Source organism: Prinia subflava, chromosome 5, assembly GCF_021018805.1.
Source record: "Prinia subflava isolate CZ2003 ecotype Zambia chromosome 5, Cam_Psub_1.2, whole genome shotgun sequence".
In the NCBI taxonomy this organism is placed as follows: domain Eukaryota; kingdom Metazoa; phylum Chordata; class Aves; order Passeriformes; family Cisticolidae; genus Prinia; species Prinia subflava.
The window spans coordinates 16,420,800-16,437,825 of record NC_086251.1 but is presented as its reverse complement, the minus strand read 5'-3'; the positions used below and the strand labels follow the sequence as shown (position 1 = coordinate 16,437,825).

General features: G+C 47.9%; 1 protein-coding gene across 1 annotated transcript; it reads right to left on the bottom strand.

Annotated features, from left to right (window-relative positions):
- Positions 1-8,666: 8,666 nt before the first annotated feature.
- INS (insulin) lies at positions 8,667-11,893 on the bottom strand. Its single transcript, XM_063397323.1, has 3 exons — positions 11,821-11,893; positions 11,104-11,307; positions 8,667-8,810 (listed from the first exon to the last, which is right to left on the bottom strand). The coding sequence occupies exons 1-3, from the start codon at positions 11,891-11,893 to the stop codon at positions 8,674-8,676; spliced, it is 414 nt and encodes a 137-aa protein (XP_063253393.1). The 3' UTR covers positions 8,667-8,673.
- Positions 11,894-17,026: the final 5,133 nt, after the last annotated feature.

Genomic DNA, 17,026 nt, shown 5'->3' with positions numbered 1-17,026 from the left:
CGACTAACACTGATTTTAGAGGGCTGCTCATATGTAAAATGGATTTACTGACAGCTTGGTTGTTCTTGGTGATTTCGAGTTAATCATAATAAAGGTCCAAATGAATCACTGCTTGAGCCATTTTGCATTGCCTTTTCCCCTATTCCTTCACTGAACCTATCACAGGATTGGCCCTTCCATCTTCATGAAGGCTTCCCAGTCTTGGTTTGCTGTGAATGAGACAGGCTCAGCTTTTGAAGGAGTCATCCACATCACAAGCAAGTGCTGCCTTTCCTCTCAGATTTATTTTGAGTAACTGTAAGCTGGAAATACCAGGCTGTCTTGGGTCAAGACACCTCCACCTACAATCTGGGACCAACTGACAGCACATGACAGAGTTGGTGGGACAGACAGTGTCTTCTGCTGCAGAACTACATGAGATTTCTCCTGACCAGGGAGGGTGATTGAACTGGAAAGCAACTGCAGGTAGGAGGGAACATTTCCTTCTTATGGATTTATTCTCCTCATTTGATCCTGGCGTTGAGAAGGGAATAGCAAGATCAACAGGCTGCCTGGGCTGGTGGCAGGGTTCACTGCCACATCTCAGCTGTAATGAGGTATGGTTGCAAAAGGGAGAGGTTTCAAGCAGGGACCTTCTCTGGCTTTGGCTCTGTTCCACAGAACATGTGTCATCTTCCATTGATTCAAACCCTACAAAATTTCTCTTTTGACAGCTGGACTATCTCTCTGAGTAGTTGCCTCTTGCTCAGCAAACACCACTCCAGTCCAGATGGGCTTAACTTCACCTTCTAGACATTAAATCTCAGAAGGCATTTGGCCACTGTGCACCATCAGGACACTTCTCAGAACCACCACCTTGGTTGCCACCAAGTCTCTCTCAACTTTTTGTTCAGATATGTAGAGCAAATCTTTGCTCTCCAGTAGAAAAGCAGGTTTCAGGCAGGTCAGGTCATTCCTGCTACTCTTTTCTGCTTCTTCCCCCAGCTCCCAGCTCCCTTTCATCCCTGATGTATTTAGTGGTGAAAATGTGTCCCATTGTCTTTTATCAGGCTTGCAGTAGGGTTTGCATGCAGTGTTAATCAGCCCGCGGTGGTGCTCACCATGCACACCACCTTCCTAACACTCGGTGCTAGGCTTTCCCCACTTAAACCTCACCCTGTAAGTGGTTTAATGGAATTTATCTCATCCACATCAGAATCCTCTCATGGGCTTGTCCTGACACAATCCAGAGACACCTGACTTCGTTACACTGCTTTTAGTTATTGATCTGCTTAGAGACGAGTTGCAAATTTGCCCATTGGTGCTTGAAACGCCTTCATTTAAAAATCTGGGGAATCCACATGGTTAGGAAGGACCCAGGCATGGTGTGCATTTGGGAAACTAATTAAATTTCTAGTATTGTGTGTGAGTGTAGAGCCCCCACCACCACTGAAGCACTTCATGGAGAATAATTTAGACCTTTTCCCTAACATAAGAGACTGTTACAGATATTGCCAGATGTTGTCCTTAGTTCACTAGATTGATAAAAATTGCTCTGTTTGGCCTAGAATCAAATGAAGATCTGCTTAAAATGTTCCTTTGGTGAGCAGAGTCAAGCCTAAGATTCCCATAACTCCCAGCCCACAGACTGTCTCCTGATTCCAGCACCTATGTGAGGCACGAGGACAATTACTTTGGAAATAAAATGCTATTGGAGTGATTCCTTACTAATTGAGATGCAGCAATGACTTCATTTGAAAAGCCCAAACCCCAAAGTTAAGAGCCCAAAGCCAGAACTGAATGAACAGGGGAATTTCACGGCAGTTTAGAGCAGGCTCTGCAAAATTCCTCAAGTCTAAGAGGCTCAGGCATGTCTCTCACTGTGGATCCTCATCTCTGGCTCATCCAGTTCCCGAGGTTTCCTGGAGGGTTCATGGCAGATCCCTTCCCCATCCTCTCACAGCTGACCATTTGTTTCAGCACCCCATCACTCCTGCCTTGGGTTTACTACATTTTCTCGGCACCTCCCAAGCTGTCCCCGCGCGTCCTGGAGCTCTGAGCACTCCCTCTGCTGGCAGTAGCATCATTTCATAACCCTCTTTAGTGCCTGACCCCCGTGAGGAGGTGCTGGCTGGGGTAGTGGCTGTCCCCGACGGGAGAATCGCTGGTCAAAGTTGTATCATGGCCAAGGATGAGGACCATGGTCCATAAAACGTGATGTGTGGGAGTGAGGATTTGAGCACCAGCCCTGTGGCAAGGCTGGGTGGGGAGATGTCCCAGTTTGAAACTTTAATGTTTCCATTCAGGATGTGTGTCTATGCTCTGGCAGCCCTTCAGTGCCAGGGCGAGCCACAAGAGCCCAGGGTGTTGCACAGCACAGGTTCTTTGCAGCTGGAGGTTGTTGCAGACCTAAACCTTGATCTGCTCAAAAAGGTGATTTGTGACTTGAAAACACGAGCCCATGTACCCCAAAAGGGGCATGGGTCCCTGCTGCATCAGAGGAAATGTTGGGCAGAGTGCACAGGAAGGGGTGGACTGCAGGGCCACGGTGAACTGGTGCTGAGGGTGCCCTGGACTGGGAGAGCCAGGCTGGCGGTCTCAGCTCCAAGGAGGTTTGGAAAGGCAACCAAAATCTTCCTTGAAGGAATACCACCTTTAAACAAAGAGAAGAGCAAGGGCAGCATCAACAACCCAACCATCATTGCTGCAGGTCTCTGGCCATGCCAGGAGCGGCCTGTGGGTTGACAGGCAGTTTGTTTTCACTGCTCCAGCCATCTCCTTGCTGCCCCAGCCCTGCTGGTCCCATGGCCTTGGTGCAAAGCCTTACTCCAGCACCACATCTCCAGGGAGTTTTTCTCCAACACGGTCTGTGTTTATCAGTTTTTCTCCCCTATTTCTGCATGTCCCCGGTGGCCGTGCCGCCGTGCCCTGCCCGGCAGCTTTGGGCAGGGGTGCGGGATCCAGTTGTGGGCTGACCTGCGCTCCATCCCCTGGCAGCAGCTGGAAATGCAGGAGAAGGGAAAGCCGTCGCAGGAATCCGGCTTTAACAGATTCCCAACATTTTTGTGTTGCCCTGTTTCAGTGACAGAGCCACGGGTAATTGCTTTGCTCTGAACAGATATGTGAAACTTCGGAACATTTTCCAGGTTGTGAGGACTGTGAAGCCCAACAGGAGAGGATGAATTCCCCAGGAAAGGTTCCAGAAACTAAAACTGCACACAGGCTAAAGGGAGAAATTGAGAGGTTAAAGTCTTTTTGGAGATGAAGAAGGCAGTGATGTGAGGTTAGCACGGTACAAGGCAACTGGCTTGAAAGTTGCTCCCAGTCCTGTGTTCTTAAATGGGCTGCACAGAGAAATGGGGCAGTCAAAGCAACAGCTCCACAGGGTGAGGAAGGGCAAGCATCTTGAGAATGATATCCGGGCTCTGTAGTCAAAACCATAAAGGAAAAATGGGCATGATGTCAGTGCTCTGTGCTGCTCACTGTTCCTGGGGTGAGGTCAGGGATCCTGCAGGGCAAAGGAGCTGCTGCTGCAGGAGTGCTTAACTAGAGGGACTTCAGCCTTTGGTGGTCCTCCCACAGGCTTAAGGCATAAGCTGGGCTGAGCCAGATGACCCCTCTGCACCCTGGACACAGGGGCTGAAGGGTGACCTTGCCCCTTCCTGTCATGGCTTCCACACCTGAGAGCAGCACCCGTGGTTTGGTGAGCCAAAATGCTGTGGGAGTACAGGTTTGCACATTGAACCTCTGCCTCACAACATCTGCACCAGGACTAGGGCTGGAAAATAACCTGTCCACATTTCATCAGAATTTAATGGGGATGGTTTTTTCCTTATTTGGGGTTGAAATTCACTATTTTGGGACAAGGTGCCAGCTTTTGGAAAAATGTGGCCAAGTTTAGGCTGCAGAAAAAACAATTTCAGAAGCATGGGAGGAGCAGGCTATGGTGTGTAACCTGAGCATACTTTGACTAGGTCTTGGTCTTTTTTACTTGGTAATTTCTTTTTCTTGCTACTGAAATCAGTAGCCCAGGGGCCAAGACAGCATTTATTTGGGATAAGTTTTAAAAATCTCCCAAAACATGTAGGAAAAGCTTTGAAACTTGGGTGTGCAAGACCTGCTGGCAGGCAAGTCTGCAGAGCTGGGACCCTGCTGGGTCTCAGTCTCCAAAGTGGAGGAGGTTTCTGATAAGGGGAAAAAAGGGCAGATTTTTTTCCATTGAAACTTCCACAGAATGTTTTATCGTCAGTGTAGGGTGGGTGGTGTCATTTATATTTGATTTTCCGTTTTCTGATTAGAAAAGAGGAAGCCGCATTATTTTATGACAAAAAGTTACATTTCAGAAGTTGGCAGTTATGTAAAACACCCCCACTGCCAAAATCCAGCATTACAAAGCCCAAGCAACAACAACCTGGAAATCAAAAGCCAAATTTATTTCTGTTATCCATTTTCTTCCAAAATCTGAAAACATTTGTGAGAAATTTTAGTGTGAGCAAACACATGCATTCTGGAAATCCTGGCAATCCTGGCATGTACCAGCCATGAAAAAATAAATAAAGTGGTATTTTGGCTGTCTCTTTCAGCAACAGAAAAGAGGTTGGAGGAGTTCAGGAGATTTGTCCACCTTTTCTTGACAGTCCTGAAGATGGCTGGGAATGGAGGGAAAGGATTGAGGGGTGGAGGGAAATGATCGAGGCTCAGATCATTTCCTTGTGTGCTCCTGTGGGCTTGCTTCGCTTCCCGTTATTGTCCTGGATCTGCTCCTTCCTGCTCTGCCTAACAGGACTGGGGGGCATGTGAGAGCCAGCCTGGCATTGGGCTTGGAAAAAACCAGCTCCTTCCTCCCCACAGCATGCAGGAATAATTCTGCCAGAGACAATGCGCTGGCAGTAACTTTCCAGATCAATTTATAGCCTGACCTAAAGTTTTCTCCCTGTCCAGAGTGAAAGGAGAAGGAAGAAGAACTACTTTTTGTTCAAGATAAGTGTCTTGGGTGAGGTTGGTCTAAACCAGAGTAAATTTGAGGTCTTAACACTGAATCTGCTCAGTGCATGCTTTTCAACTCAAGTCATTGCTACAAGTCTGTTATTAGGGATCACTCTGCAGATAAGGAGAGAGGCTGTAAGCAGGTTTAAAATTTCCTAAGATGCTGATAAGATGGTTAAAAAGAAACAAATCCCAGAGTATAGTCTGACTATTTCTTAAAGTGAATCTCTTAAGTTCCCAGAGTAACAGAGAGCTCTCTATCTGTGGTTTCCCGGAAAGGAAATAATACACTCGGATTAGCTCCCGGAAAGTGGCAGCCTTCCCTTCCTCTCCAGATAAGCTGGAGTAGCAGAGCCCATCCAGGAACCTGGGGGGCATGATCTGCCACCCAGTCCCCTGGCCCCAATGGCCAGTGCCCTGCAGAGGCTCCCCTCTGTTCCATTGCTGTGCACATCATCCCCCTTTCCTCGAAACCGTAGCGCTGCCCTTTTGGATGAGGCTTCGTGCATGTGGCAGACAGGGGCAACTTTGCTCCTTTTTTTTCTAGGCAGTGTTAACAACTCAGCAGCCCAAAGAACTTGCCTTGCAATCCCCTCTGCGGCTCAGCTTTCTATTCTCTATTCAAGCAGCATGAATGAACCGAAGCCTTTATTTGCATTCTCTTCAAATTGCCCTCCACCACGAGCATGAGACCTTTGGAAGTTTGTTGCAAGAGTAGCAGAGCCAAGATATTTAGTCAGGCATGATGCCCCACCGCTACCACAAAAATCACTTCAGAGCAACTGCTGAGTCAGAATAAAGGGGACTGGATGCATTTGCTTCCCAAAGATCACAATGCAAAGCCCGGCAAGAGGAGGAGCAGGGAGGGAGGTCAACGGATGCGGCATTCCCTGTCCTTGAATCATTTCTCCTGCAGGAATTCATAAGCTCTGACATCTCCCATGCACATCTGAGAACAGGGAATGGTCTGGGCAAGGGCACAAGGATTTGAGGGAGGCTTTATAAAGAAATTCCATCCTGGACCACCATTAAAGATGTTGGGAAGGACCTTAAGGACACCCAGTCTTGGGTTTGGGTCCGGTAGGGGGCTAAATCTGCCTGCCCTGCCACAACACAGGGTCAACAAGCCGGCAGCATCACATTTGAAAGCCAGGGAGCCATGTGCACCATTGTGGAAAATGCATAGGGTTGTCTTCAGGCTTTCTCCCCTGGAGTTCCAGAAAAAGAGGAAAAAGTACCTTTGTTCCCCTTTGGCCTGCACCATATTGCAGCTTTTAAAGAGTGAAGAGCTGGCTCTTTATGTAATTTTCAGTTCAGGAAAACAAAAGTGTAGAACTTTTTTTTTTTTTGAGGCTTTCTGCAGTTTTAAAATTGATGCATTATTTTCTCCTGCACCTCCTGGAGAGCAGTGTAGCACACCTTAGGCCACTCATCTCCAGGAGAGCTCTTGTTTTGGGGAGGAAGGAAGCAACAGCACATGTATGTGCTCTGCAGAGAGCTCTGACAGCTTGGGTCCCTGAAGTGGACATTGGGACATCCTTCCCTCCCTGAGCTGGGTGGTCACCTTCTGGGATCTTTGAGCAGGAGCAAAAGCGTCCACCCTTGGGTTGCCCAGAGCCTGGTGGCTGGCTTGTGCTCTTGGGCAATTGGATGCAGAGAATGAAGAGCAGGCACCTGAACCTTCTGTGTCCCTTCATTCTTTCAAATCCTGCCTTGCTAAAACCAGTCCGGTCCTGCGGGGTGTGCTGATCTTGATGAATCAACATTTTCCAGCAGAAAAAGTGGCATTTGCAATTTCCCAACAAGTCTTAATTGAGAGCATTCAGAAAAAGCAAACAAACAAAGGATCAGACCAAACAATGGCAGAGGGCAGGAAATGAGCTGGGAATCTCTCAAGAGCTGTCCTCACCCGAGCAGAGCATCGCTGCCAGGGCAGGAGTGCCACCAGATAAACAGGGCTGTGCCAGATGGAAGAACCACTATGGCTGGATGTCCTTCCCCTCAAGAACATCCAAGCAGACCTGAACATCTGCCTTTTGGATCAGGGTATCTCCTGGATGGATGGGATTGCTGATGCTTGGCTGCATGCCTGAATATGCTGGTGGCCTTACAATGAGCAATAGCTCTGCTTTTTTTTTCTTCTTCTTCTTTTTTTTTTTTTTTTTCAGTAACACTTGTCCTGATGTCATGGTTCCCCAGGACAACTACTTCTAGGGAGTCCCCTTGAGAAACCACTGGAGCTATACACTGTGAAGTTTGGTGGGAGCCAAGTAGCTCAGGAACACAATATATCTTGCTGTGCTTTCATAACCACATGATTTTGGCCTGAAGCTGCTTGTCACAGTTGAAAGCTCTACTGCTGGAATATTCAGTGGGGCCCAGCAGAGAGGGTGGTGGAGAGGGATGAAAAGGTGGTCAAGGAGAGCAGGACTGCCTGAGTAGCACTGCAGCACTTGGGTGGCACCTGCAGGAGAAGGGCGGGCTTTTTCTCAGGCTGCATCAAGGGGACTTGTATGGAAGGTCACCACAGGGAATCATGAGTGCTTTCTGATTTCACTTTTTATGTCTGTATCTTCTTTTCAGCAGCTCCTACAGCTGCTCTTCCAGCCTTTCAGTTTGTAGTGGTTTGGCCAGTTTTGTGCTTGCGATAGGATCGGGAGTAATGCATCCTGGCAGGGATGAGATGGCAGCTTCCATCTGTGCAGCTCCACTGGAGGCAGTCGGAACTGGTTTGGGAAATGAGGCTGTTAAAACCACAGGCTCCTCTCAGACCAACTTTCAAAATCTGTCAGCAGCCAAAAGCAGCCCTGGCTGCTGCTGTCACCTCTGCCAGGCTGAGCCCATCCCACAGAGCCCCTCTGCGTGGTTTTCAGCAGACTGCCACCAGAGCCTCCCGGCAGAGGGAACACAGCCCTTCCCTACACTCTGGGACTCTCTGGCCAGCTGGCACTGCTGGGCAGATTTTCCTCACAGAAAGGGGCAGTCTGGGGACCAGATACTTGAAAGAGGTTTGCAGCACCAGGAGCAAGGATACTGCCCAGCACATGGCCAATAGATCCAAAACTCCTTCTGGATTAAACCCACCTTTCAGTACATGGCTTGTCATATCCTCGTGAACAACAATCACGTCCCACAACAGGGACTCTCCCTGGCCCTCCCAGAAGCAGAAATAGGAACTAGACACACTTTCTGAACTGGCCATGGTGGTCATCCATGATTTTTCTGAGTACAATGAGTAGGTGACATAATTCTTTGCTTAATCTTTACTGTTTCCATTATGTAGCTGAGGAAGTTCGGTCTCCAGCTGCCTGGCTATATTTGGGCTGTGAACTGCAGGAAGTTGATCAGCATGACATTGTTACAGATGTAATGTTTCCCTGGCAAGAGAAGCCTTGTTCAAACCTCTCTGCCCCCTTCTCCAAGCACTGAGGGTGCCGGATGCTCCACATACCTGCTCCAAAGCTGTGTAATGCCCCTCCCCTCCCTCACTCCCATGGAGTTCACTCGTGTGGCAGAAGTGATGGCTGAAAACTACCTTACCCAAGCTTGGACACTGACAGTCTAAAGCAGGCAAAAAGATGCAGACACATGAACCAGCGCAGTCCTTCCAATAGATCCACAACATTTATTCAATTGCTTTGAAGGTGCAGTAGCATAAGTGCATGTTTCTGCCCACAGCCTCTGAGCTCCCCAGTGCCAACCCTGCTGCTAATTGCAGTAGTTTTCCAGCTGGTAGAGGGAGCAGGTGTTGTGGCAGCATTGCTCAACGATGCCTCTCTTCACTTTCTCAAACTCCTCCTGTTGGAAGGGCAGCTCTCCCAGCTCACCATGCAAGGGACCGCTCACTGCCAGGAAAGAAGAGGAGAAGTTGTGGGACATCACACAGCATCAGCCCTGGCTCTTGAGCCCTGCACACACCCCCTTTGCAGGCACCAGATTCTTGATCCAGAGTTGTTTGGAAAATGGGAAGGAAGTTGCACAGGTTTCCCGAGGTTGATGCTGCTGGTAGCACCTTAAGGCTCCCTGTTTCCTCTCCCAAAATAATCCTGTGGTGTTCAGAAGATGCCAAGCTGAGTGGCTCTCGGCAGTGTGAGGGATAAAGGGATACAGGGGCTTTCTTGGGGAAGCTGTGTGGAGAAGAAGAGAAATCCTGCACTCTCCCTGGGGTGAGCAGCTAGTAAGTAAAATGATAAATGTGATTGTCTGCTCTATAGAGAGGAGTTTGGGACTGCAGAGCTCTTTAGGCAGTTACCCAATCTTCTGGGAGCCTTCTGGGCAGACAACTGGGCTGTTCATGGGATTGCAGGGACAGTCCAGTTCTGAGGCTGGGTGCTTTTTCCAGCTGTTCCTGAACAGCCTGATTCAGTTGGCTGCCTGGCTATAGCCCCAAGCTGACAGCAAAAGCATTTGTGTGTGTCTGTGTTCACAGCTGGGGACAAGTTTTTAGAAGCAATGATAAATTAGGGTATTTGGACACAGATAACACTCAACAGAGTATCTTATTTGCTGGTGAGAACTCGAAAATTTGTGCACAGATCTGTTCAGGTTTTAGTTGCCCAATGAAAATACAGAAAATGGTAAATAAATCAGTGAGTTTTTCCTGCAGGAAAAAAAAAAAAGCCCTTAACAACAAAGAGAAAATGCCTGGACAGTGAGAATGAGATGTGGTTTCTAGGGCAATACAAGTACAGTACAAGATGCAAAATCCCCAAGCTCCCAAAGCATGAGGCAATGAACAAGGCACAAGAGTAACACAAAATCATTATTCTAGTGTGCTAGAAGGGAAATTTGGGAAAAATTTGGTCCAATTTAAAGTAGAAGAGGAAATAGCTAGTCAATGTTTTGTGATTTACTTGTCTTCATCCTTCAAGCCAGCTGTGAGCAGACTGTAAACATACTCAGATTGTGTGACAAAGAGGTGGTGGCTCAGGCAAAACTCTCCCCCGCAAAAAAAAGAATCCTCAAAAGAATGATAAGAAAAAGGTAGAAAACCCTCAAATACTTGCATTCTGGTTGTCACGATCAAAATTCTCTGTACAGTATTTAGGTAATTTGGCTAATGAAACCTCCAACACATTTGTGGTGGTCTCCAGAAATGAATAATCAGAGAATGGAGCAAATGACAGCCCAAACAAATCGTGGCACACCCTCTGCCAGGGCATTATCTTGTTTTACCTTGCAAAGACCCCTAAGACTGTTTCACAAGATGGTTACATACACAGGAGAGGGAATTAGATATGAATGAGAATAGGATATGACAGGAAGAGAAATGGTGGGAGAGATGCATTGTAATCAGGGGATGGTAAGTAAAGGTTGATCTTGAAATGAGAGGATTGAAGTAGATGCAATTTGGACAGTATCTCTTCTTCATCTATTCACAGTCTTGATTAGCAGCTTGGAAGACAGAATGTTCAATGTGCTTCTCCAGGCCTCACCGCTCAGCAAGGATGTGGACAAATGCAGAATTGCATGTTTAGAGATCTAGAAAATATGACCTAAGAAGATAGTAGGGTTGCGTAGCTGAGGAGAGGTCAAAACTAGACATGGGAACAGTATTCAAATATTTTGAAAAGCAATCATAAAGATGAAAGGACTAGGCTCTTCCCCATGCCCACTTTTGAGAAGACAAGAAATAATTTACAGCAAGGGGTGTTCAGGTTAGATATTGGGAAGAAACACTCAAGAAGAAGATCAGTTATGCTTGGGAATGGGCAGCTCCAGAAGGCAGAAGAAGCTTTCTCTCTGGAGGTTTTTATGAATGTACCAGACAAACATGGCTAAGAAATACAGTGGGGACAACTGATCCTGCCTTAGGGCAGAAAGAGGCTTCTTGAGCTCCTCCCACCTTTATTTTCTATGAATACTCCCAGGCCGGTGTAGCAGCCACACAAAGAAACAGACAAGTTTGAGCTTTCCGGCACAATTCCTTTTGCCTCATAAATCCTCTCTCCCTGCCTGCCCTCTCGTCTGCCTTTTTAACCTGCAGAGCTTTTCCCTGGCAGTGGGATGCTGTTGGTATGCCGAAGGTATTCCTGGCATTCCCCGTGGAGGACATTCCTGGTGTCACTGTCAGAGACGGGCGTTGTTGTCCCTCACGTCACACAGCGCGCGGCCGCCCTCACCGCCGGCCCGCCTTACCTAGAGGCTGCTCCACGTCGCGCCGGGCTTTGGGCTGGTAGAAGAAGCCGCGCTCCCCGCACACCAGGTAGAGAGCTTCCACCAGGTGGGAGCCGCAGAGGTGCTGGCTGACGGCCGCGTGGCTGCTCCCGGGGCCGGAGACGGCCAGCAGGGCCAGCAGGGGCAGCGAGCGCACCCAGAGCGCCATGGCGGGCAGGCTGAGGCCTAGGGCTAAGGGGAGATACAGAAAAGTATAGGAGGTAAAAATAGGTTGTAGTCAAGCACCGTACGTCTTTCATCTCTTCTGGCATGGAAATGAGACCAAAGTAGGAGAGGGACCTTCTGGTTTGAGAAGGAAGGAGAGCTTTCTGCACCGGGATTTACAAGTGACAGTAGACGACTACTGAGTCTACCATAAATCCATCTCCATGCTCCATCATTCTCAGGCTCCCTGCTGTCTTGCCTCAAAAGGCTCACAGGGCCGTACCAAGCCCTATAGTGTACATGCCCTTGAGAGCCAAGATCAGCAGACCCCTTCAGAGGGAAAACCCTCTCTGCCCATTCAGAAGGGGCTGCAATCCGTGATGATGGCCCAAAACCAGCACAAGGTCCTCAAAGGCCTGAGGAGGCCTCATTTTCTTGGGTCAATGAGCCACACTTGTCACTGCCTGCTTCATCAACTTAAGAAGACAGGTCTGCACAACAGATAGAAAGTGAAAGGGAGGCAATCCAACTTACCCAAGAGGTGGCACCAGGAGGTGGGGAGAAGTTCACTCTGAGGGATGAAGATGGTTGGTAGTAGTGTCCTCATTCTCTCCTTCCTGTATTTATATGCTTTATGTTAGCCCAAGTGACACAAGAGCTACCAAGAGCCCCTCCTCCTTGATGACGCTCCAGCCAAAATTTTTGCTACTTGTGCAAATTAATTTCCCTCTGTGCAGCATCCACAGGTCTTTATGCAAGTTAAGATAGAAGGAACTGTTTGCAGTTTCCATCTCATTTAGTCTGCTCTGTTCACTTTCCCCAAGCTCTGTCCTAAGCCATCAGTGACCCTTTTAGCAGGAGATAATGGTGCTATTACAGCTGCAATGACTACTAATGACACTAATGCTGGCAATAGACACTGTTGGCATTGAGGTGGTTCAACAGCTGTTTCTAAAATGTAAAATTAAAAGCAAACATGTTAATCTGTTTGATTTATATCACCTTGGAAAGTATGCAGCAATGGGACCAAGTGTTTGGTGAAATCATGCTACTGTCAGGTGTTAGGAGAAGGAAAACAAATTATTGTGCTCAGGCTCATTGGCCACGCGGTGCGCGGCAAGAGACACGCGTTCACAGCTTGGGCAGGGGGAGGAATAGCATCTGCATTTTACAGGAGACCTTGGGTGGTCATTTTGGCTCAGCACAGGGCCAGAGTTCGAGTATTTGAAATTGTGTCTGTGAAAAAAAAATAAATAAAAGGCTTTTCCCCTTCCCCACTGAAAGAGAGGTTCCCTCCTTCACCTGCTCCTTCAAATTCCTGTGTGGGGTTAAGCAAAGTAAAGGCTCAGTCTCTGCCATTTGCAGGTGGGAGCACTGAGTATCTCAGCTCTTCTCTCTGGGGCTCTGCCCAAAATGGTGTCTTCACCACCAAGAAACCTTTCTGGTAAATCCCAGTGAAGACCAGGCGATACCTGATTATCTCCATTCAGGCTGGTAAATTTGCTTTTAGAAGGAGATAGATGGTAAGTCTGCAGTGATCCACTGGCTTTTATGGGTCTGGTTTTGGCAAGAGATCTCGCTCTTGCTCTTTTTCACAAAATTATCCAATTTTTTAGTACCTTCATGCTCAGCTTTTCTGCCACCAATAACAAGCTTGTACTTTTTTTCTGCTTAAATTGTACTTTCTTTTTCTTTTCTCCTTTTACTTTTTCCCTGCCTGAAAAGGCCCATTTTAAGTGCTGGGGATGAGATCATCTTCAAACTTCCCATTGCTCCAACTTTTGAGACTGCAAGTGCTCAGGACCACTGAGCAGGAAAGATTTTCATCTGTTCAAACTGTTTCTCTTGTTTAACTTAGAATAAGCCTGATTTTCCATACACAGGACAAATCAGGAGGAAGTTCACCGAAATCAGTGCAAGGCCTTGAGATTCGAACCAGGCCTTTGATTCCTTGAATAGTCAAAGCAATTCCATCCATCAACCCTTGGGAGGTAGGAAGTGCCATATGCCCCTGTCACGGCTCTGAGTGTGAAGTATCATATGTTTGCTAAATGACTGGGATTGCAAAAAGGCTCCTGAGAAGCGCTAAATCTCTGATGAGAGCACAGGGACAGGACCCATTTGCTCGAACGGATGCAAGACAAGGTTATCAGTTACATCCCCTGCCATGTAGGTCTTTCAGACCCCTGCTAATAAATCCAAGTTGTGATGATCAACTACAGTTAATAGCATTTCTGCACAATGTGTAACACTATCTCTGCCTCTCTTCCCCTCAAAAAAGATATTGGATGTACTTGAATGACCTAGTGGTACACCCATGGAGAGGAGCTCAGGTTTCAGCAAGATAGGAGTTCGGAGAATTCACTTACTGAGACCTCCTTTCTACTGGGTAAAGGTGGGGAATTAGCAGCTACATAGGATAAAACCTGGCATTTTACCCCAACTGAAGTAGGTGGCCAAAGCCAGCAGCAGAAGTGTTGTGTGACTCATTCTTCCTCCAGAGCAGGGACCTTGCACCTGGAATCCCAGACAAAGAGAACAACCCTCAGAACTGCCCTCAAGTTCTCCTTGGCAATCATTTGCCTGCAGTCATCACACTGCTCGATGTTCAAGGGACCTGGCTCAAGTGATTGCCTTGGAAGGGCTCCTGAGCAGGGTGTTCCCCAGGTTAATCACATGCCAAGATTTGCCATTTAGGGCTTTCCTGCTTGCACTTTTGAATATCACCTGAGCTCATCTGAACTCATGTTTTATTGACAGAGGGACTTTGTAAGAAGGCTCCTCCATCCACTACTGTCTCCCTTCTAGGCAGCTTCCCTGCCAGACTCTTCCCTTCCCTGAGGCTTACACCACTGATGTCACAAAAAAAGCTGCTTTATTTTGCTTTGAAAGTGCCATGTTCTTAGCTTGTTTCTTCTCTTACTCTTGGCTAACCAAACCCTGGAGGTAGCTTCAAAAAGCTCGTGGCATTCCTGCAGCATGCCGCAGCAGGGGAAGGGCTGACTGTACCCGAGCGTTCAGGAATTCCTCTTGGCTCACTGTAGTTTGGGTACAGAAATAAGCCAGAAGATTTATTGGAAGGAAAAAAAGATATCATGCTGGCTCAATGTTCAGCACAGGCCAATTTTTTTTTTCAAAAGTTTCCTACTACGATTTTTTTCCCCTTCCAAAATATGATCACTTTGATTATTTATTGGAAAATGTATTTTCTTACCATAAATGGTCCTCTGGAATATGAAAAATGCTAGCAGTCATATAAATGGATATAAAACGGATACAAACTGCGGAAAGTTTTGTCTTAGAGGGAAAACTCCCATGTCAGCAGCGAACTGAGAGAGGGGGCCAACAGGGGAGCCCATTTCTAGATGGAAAAGCTTATTCTACAGAAAAAGCTCTGCTTACTCCTTCCAGGCTGGCTTCCCTGTGATTTTCATGTCATTAGGCAGTGATGAGCCAAGCACACATCCATTGTTTCAGCTATGCATGCCTCCTGTGATCCCCCAGATGCTCAGGTCCACATAGGGCTCACTGGGTGGGAGTGGGCTGCTCCTGCCCTCCGTGCTAAAGCACCTCCAGACGTGACTCAAAACCATCTCCCTTCCTCACATCCCCCCCAAAGCCTGAGCAGTTGCATCAGTGGGAGCAAGGTTCAGGCAATCCCCAGTGTCGTGTAATCGAGTTTTACAGTCCGCTGCCAGCACAATAAAATCTTTACTACTGTAGATGTCTTGCATTTTCAAACCCTGTCCTGAAAAAAAATTACAAGCCTACTATGGGGGAACTAGTTAACAAGTTTGTGCAAGTTTTAGTGACAGCAAAAGTCAGGGCTGAAGGCAAGTGAGTTCTCAGCACCCAGGGACCTCAAAATGCCACCCACATGCCTGTTGCAGCTCTGGTGCCCTGTGGTCACTGCCACTGTCCTTCCCATGCCTGTGTGTGCCTTGTCCCAGAGGAGTAGCAGGGATCCACACAGCAGTGACCACGACTCCTCTTCCTGGTGGGGTAAATTCAGTGGCTTTTGAAGAAAATAGCCCCAATGCTCATCTGTGCTGTGCCAGCAGCCTGCTGGAACACAGCCCCAGTCTCCCTGAGGGGTCTGCATGCACAAGAGCAGGTTTTGGGGGTGACCAGCATCCTTGGTGCTCCCTGTTTCCATGTGGTTTCCAGCTGCTTTGCTCCCACTGATGTCTCCAAGTACATGTGCAGTGGCACTGGTGTGAGATGAAGGGCAGAGAGGTGAACCTGGCACTGAGGAGGGGGATTAATCCTGAGAATACTTACAAAGATGCCTGCAAAGGTACGTGGCCTTGGGGAGAGTAAGGGCCGCTGTAGCAAAGGGTGAGGCTTTGGCTTATCTGGAGTCACACAATGAGAGATGTCCTTGCTTCAGAGGGGGCATTGTGCAAACAGAGCAGGGGGATGCTCACTGGGATCCAAGTAATCTCGGCTGCTTCCATAAACTAATCCAGGCGGCCGCCTGGCTGCAGGGCATGTGAGCCACCCCTACTGCCCCACCGGCCACCAGGCTCGAGCAAGATGCTCCTGCAGGACTGTAGACTTCACAGTTTTCCAGGCTCTTCCAGGCCAGGGACATTATCCTGCTGCTTAGAGCACAAAGGATGGGTTTATAAAACAGCAGGGGACATCCCAAACCTCAGTGTAACCAACCAGTCTGACCCATCACTTCCTATCAGCTCTGGGTTGGCTGCGAAGAGCAGAGAGGGCTGTGAGTACAGGCACACCCCTGGAGATGCAGCTCACTGGCAGAAGATGCTCCAGGCAGCAATTCCAAAGAGACAGTAGTTTTCCTTAGAGCGCAAGGGAGGCTCCCAGGTGTGTTGCAGCTCTGAGAATAGCCTCCTGAGGCTCAAACCCTCTGCCCACCCCTCCTGAGTACATAACTCCTCTCACAGGGAAATGGTGACCTTAGGCAAGCCCAGCTCACCAGGGACCACAGAATTTGCAGATTTGTTTGGCTGCACCTTGCTCAAATCTCCCTGGCCTCTGCAGGCTCAAACCACTCCACAAGTGCAGCTGCCCAAGTAAGCTTGACCAAATTTAATGATCTCCAGCATAAAGCTCCCCAAATCTTTCCCATCTACTTTGGGAAGAGCATATGCAAGGTTATAAATAGAGATGGAAAAAACAGCTATGCTTCTTTTAACCCTATGAAAATATTTAACAGCCACATGTTTTTTGAGAAGGTAAAGGAGAAAATAGCACCTAAGAGCCGTTATTAGTTCCTAGAAACAGCTATTAGCAGACACAGCAGAACAAATTAGTTTGTTTATCAATGAGGAGAAGATTAAATCTGTGGCTATTAATGGCCCAAAAGTAATCCTTGGTGGAGATGGAGAAACATTAGAAGAGGTGATGACACCCTGCCAGAGGACAAGTACTGAGAAACAAAAGTAACAAATAACTTCCACTGAGTGGAGGAGCACTGGGAAAGTAGCGTGATCAGCACAAATCTAAAAATACCCATTTTCAGCACTGATACCACGTCTGTCCTTTGTGTTGAGGAGTCCATGAGAACAGAGAGGATCTTGACCCAGTCTTCAGGAAACAGCCATGAGAGAGGCCGCTGAGTCTGTCAGGGAGTTTTCTCCAGTGTCCAAAGTTGTAGGCACTAAATTCTCATAGTGCCACCACCATGGTTTCCACAGCAGGTGGCATCACAGGTACCTCTTGGACCTGGAGAAGTCTTTGGTAAAATAGAGGAGAGGATGACCTGGGCCTT